This window comes from Crinia signifera, chromosome 5 (genome assembly GCF_055691185.1).
Source record: "Crinia signifera chromosome 5, ASM5569118v1, whole genome shotgun sequence".
NCBI lineage: Eukaryota > Metazoa > Chordata > Amphibia > Anura > Myobatrachidae > Crinia > Crinia signifera.
The window spans coordinates 252,300,038-252,305,386 of record NC_139221.1 but is presented as its reverse complement, the minus strand read 5'-3'; the positions used below and the strand labels follow the sequence as shown (position 1 = coordinate 252,305,386).

General features: G+C 39.5%; 1 protein-coding gene across 1 annotated transcript; it reads left to right on the top strand.

The window, feature by feature from the left end:
* Window positions 1–2,716: 2,716 nt before the first annotated feature.
* Window positions 2,717–5,130, top strand: LOC146005796 (uncharacterized). The gene has a single exon (XM_083145221.1). The coding sequence runs from the start codon at window positions 2,755–2,757 to the stop codon at window positions 5,128–5,130; it is 2,376 nt and encodes a 791-aa protein (XP_083001347.1). The 5' UTR covers window positions 2,717–2,754.
* The last annotated feature ends 219 nt before the right edge of the window (window positions 5,131–5,349 follow it).

Below are 5,349 nucleotides of genomic sequence, written 5' to 3'. Positions count from 1 at the left end.
TCAATGAGAAGAAAACGCACACAACAAACTTTGAATACAAGTCAAGAAGCTACAATCAGCAATGCAGAAGTGCAGCAACGCAGAGTTCAATGCCAAATAGAGGACACAGGCTCCATTAACAAAACTGAGCATCCTCTCTGTCAGACACCTACTGAACAAACAACACTACAACATCAACTACCTCTAATTATCAATGCACAATGTCACCAATCTTTACTTCCAACACCAAATCAAACACTTTCACTACCTAACCAGGATGTTCCATCAAATCTTCAACAACTCACATGCTATGTAAATGCATCTACAATTAATACTACCACAACACAAAATGCAACACGCCAAGCAAGATGGTTATCTAAACAAAGTCAAGAGTCACGCAACAAAATTCGAACAGAAAATGCTCTTTCTATGAAACGCATACGCACACAAGAAAAATTACATCAAAGTCAAGTGCATGAAATCGTCAATACACAAGGGCACCAAGCCATACTCCCACCACAAACAGAGCAAACAACTACCATTCCACAAACCTTTCATCCAACGTGTCAGCCATATACACTTTCTCAACAAACTAACCTACAACATCAACTGCCTCCCATTAACAGTCTACAATGTCAACAACAGTTACTTCAAACCAAACAGCTACCAGTTTATGAAACAAACACACATTTAACACACAAAATTCAACAAATTACATGCCATGTCAATACATCAACAACTACTACCAAATCAACTAATGCAAAACGCAAAGCACAATGGGTATCTAAGCTAAGTCAAGAGTCGCTAAACAAAATGCGAGATGCTAATGCTCTTTTCATGACAAAAAAACGTGCACAACAAAAATTACAACTAAGTCAACTGCCTGTAATGTTCACTGCACAAGTGCACCAACCCATAGTCCAACCCCAAACAGAAGAAAACACCTGCATTCAACAAACTGTGCATCCACAATGTCAGCCACAGACACTTACTCAACAACCATCACTACAACAGCAACTGCCGGACATTATTACTGTACAATGTCAACAAAATTTAATTGGAACACAACATCTCCCAGTTTCAAAAACAAAACAAGATTTAGCACCAAATAATCCACAACTCCCATCACCAACAACAACAAACAAAACTAAAAGTGCCCAACGCTACCAAAGATGGTTATCTAGGCAAAGCCAAGAGTCTTTAAACAAACTACGAGCTGCTAAAGCTCTTTGCAGCAAACTAAAACGCACACAAAATACTATTCAGCACAGTCAAATAACTCACATCGTTAATGTACAACCCGAACTACCCATAGTCCAACACAACATGGAAAGAACAACTGTACTTCAAACAGACGTGCTTGCACAATCTCAACAACGCCCTGTTCCTCAACTGACAATGCTACAAGAGCAACTTCCGCAAATTAACAATGACCTATGTCCCCAACTGTTACTTACTACTGAAAAGTTACCACCTTGCAAACAAAACCAAGATGTAACCACACATATTCAGCAACTTACAGACCTTTCTAATACATCATTACCAAGTACATCAACACACTTACATACTAACAAAGAAACCGGTCAACTTCACACACTAAATACTACAACAACCACACATTTGCCAATATTTCATGAACGTAAAGGTTGTGGTATACCTGCGCACCAAGTGTTACTGTTGTGGACTAGCTGCAAAACACTAGAAGGTCTGACTGTGCCTTCCTGTTAAATGGTACATAGAAAAAGGATTTTTTTGTGTTGAGCTTGGTCCCTATGCGTATTTAAATGGATCACAAAGTTATAGTTGGGGAATTTTACTTGGTGATAACGTATATATACAGTGCAAATGGCATCATGATGTCTTACTTTGCACTGTATATATACGTTATCACTAAGTAAAATTCCCCAACTATAACTTTGTGATCCATTTAAATACGCATAGGGACCAAGCTCAACACAAAAAAATCCTTTTTCAATATTTCATGAACAACAAGTGACACCACATACTTGCGGACCATTTAACATTATGTGCCAGTTTTGTGGTTCTTTTAATTTTATAGCTGAGCGCCCATCCGATGGAAAATTTACACACTGTTGCCAAAAGGGAAAAGTTAAATTACCTACGCCACAAGACATTAATGGACAGGAGTTACACTATCCAGAGTTTTTAACTAACTTACTATCCAATCCACTTTGCCCTGATTATCTTCATTTCAAAGACAAAATACGGTCGTACAATAGTGCTCTTTCCTTTGCATCTATGGGAGCCAACATTGTCACTTTGCCAGGTAACGGACCATATGTTTTTAAAGTTCAAGGACAAACATATCATCGTACTTCACACCTCCAACCAATCAATAATGAAACTCCAAAGTTTGCACAACTATACGTTCTGGGCAGCACACAAGCAGCCAACGTTCGTGACCTTCATACAGCCAATCAGGATTGTCGCCACAATATCATGGACCAAATTGATCGTTTTTTTAGACAACACAATCGACTTGCACAAAGTTATCACCTAATGCGTCAAGTTCAAACTCAACAAATGACAATTGCCGCTGAAAAAGGAGAAACCATTCCAGTAATAAGCATGGCGCTAAGACGTGATCGACAATCTGATTCAAGACGATACAACACACCCACATCCAACAAAGTAGCTATGATCTTTGTCAATGAAGATGGTGAGCCACCATTCAAACGAGATATCCGCATATATCCAAAAAACCCAGACAATCCAAACCAACCTTTTATCAATTTAAATATTTTAAGCCCAAACATGGATCCAATGACATATGCACTTCTTTTCCCCTATGGAGAACCAGGATGGCAACCAAATTGGCAATGTGAGTCATACAATACAGCTAAACTTAATCCAGTAAACAAAAATGTTTCCATGTTACAGTACAAGGCCGCCTTAACAGCCATTCGTCAACAATTCAGTCCCATCATGTCTGCTGGCAAATTAACTCAACAGTGGTTAGTTGATTCATACCTTCAAGTGGAGGCAAATAGATTAAACTACATTCGTCTTAATCAAAAACGTTTACGAGCTGAACAGTATCAGGGACTTGCAGATCACCTTGCAAACATGGCTGATAATTGTGACATGCAACCTGGTGTGCCTGTCATTTTGCCATCAACCTTTGAAGGATCACCAAGACACATGCGAGAGCGTTGCTGTGACGCTATGTCTATTTTTTCTAAGTGGGGAGCTCCAGATGTTTTTGTTACCTTCACTGCTAATCCAACTTGGACGGAAATTAAAGACAACTTACGAGCCGGCGAACAAACTTCTGATCGACCAGACTTGGTAGCACGTGTTTTTCAAATTAAGCTACATTCTCTTATCAAGGATATAACAAAGCATGCAGTGTTTGGACAGCCCAAAGCTTTTGTATATACCATCGAATTCCAAAAAAGGGGACTACCACATGCACACATACTTCTTACACTGCGACCAGAGGACAAAATTAACACAGTCTCCAAAATCAATCAGTTAGTGTCAGCAGAAATCCCATCAAAAGACAATCCTGTCTTGCGCAACATTATCACACGTTGTATGCTACATGGTCCATGCGGCACACAATATCCACGTGCACCCTGCATGAAAGATGGAAAATGTTCAAAGCTTTTTCCTAAGCCATTTATTACTGAAACCACTTTAAACATTAATGCCTATCCTCTTTACCAACGTCGACCTGGCGAACAAGTACAAGTTAGAGGTAACCTAATGTCAAACCAAAATGTGGTACCGTACAATCCATACTTATCACTCAAGTACAATGCTCACATCAATGTGGAAATATGCACATCACTCACAGCTATTAAGTACATATACAAATACATATTTAAAGGCTTTGATTGTGCTAATGTGGCCATTACACCAAATGGCGAAGCAGAACTTCACTACAATGAAATTACCAATTTTATTGACTGTCGCTATGTAAGCCCACCGGAAGCTATTTGGCGATTACGAGAATCATTAATGCATGATCGCTCTCACACAGTCATCAGACTTCCAATACATCTCCCCAACCAGCAAACAATCATATTCCAACCAGGTCATGAAATAAAAGCACTTTCTACTGCACAAACTACACAAACCAAACTTGAAGCATGGTTTAACCTGAATGCAAATTCAAACCATGCACAACAATGGCTGTACTCAGAAATTCCACATTACTACGTTTTCACACATGGCAATTGGCAACCCAGAAAACGCGGTGGAGACAAAATTGTTGCACGCATGTTTACCGTTAGTATAAAAAATGAAGAGCGCTTTTACCTTCGCATGTTACTGCTACATGTTCCTGGGGCTATCAGTTTCCAAGCATTGAAAACTGTCAATGGTGTTGTTTGTGAATCCTTTAAAGCTGCTGCTTTAGCACATGGACTTCTGGCATCAGATAACGAATGGCATAACTCTTTAACAGATGCAGCCACATACATTATGCCAAAACAGTTACGAGAAATGTTCGCCTACATATGTTGCTTTTGTCAGCCTGCTGAACCACTTCGGTTGTGGGAAGATCACCTTATTCAGTTCACTCTTGACTATCAGCACAATACCACACAACACATAGCCCAAAGCAAAGCACTCCACCATATTAACTCCATTTTACAACAACATGGATTGTCATGTGAACTGCTTGGCTTGCCAATTCCCACCGGAAATGCACCACAAGAACAAACATATAATGTCCTTGAAGAACAAAATTGCGCTAATCACAACATTGCAATGCTTAACAATCAGCAGTTAGCTGCTTTCAACACCATAGTCATGGCAGTACATAATGAATACAGTCACAACCACTGCTTTTATGTTGATGGGCCAGGAGGTTCCGGAAAAACATTCCTATACACTACGCTCATTGCATATACACGAGGTCAAGGTCACATCATATTGCCGTTTGCTACCACAGGAATTGCAGCTACTTTACTCAAAGGTGGGAAGCTACCTGTCCCACTACTTGATACATCCGTTTCTTGCATGAGACTAACGTCCCCAGAAGCAGAACTATTACGGAAAGCTGTTATCATTCTCATTGATGAAATAACTATGCTCCCCAAACATGGTCTTCGATGCATTGACACACTTCTACAGGAAATTATGAACAACACTAAACCATTTGGAAACAAAATTATTGTATAAGAGGAGATTTTAGACAGACACTTCCTGTTGTGCCAAGAGGAACACAAACGGATATTATTGAATGCTGCATAAAAGCCAGTCACCTATGGCAACATTTCAGGCATCTAACTCTCACTACAAATATGCGCAGTGAAGGACAACTAGAACATAATACATGGCTTTTACAAGTTGGAATGGGAACTGTACCAGCAATACCAGAAATATCACAAACAAATATCA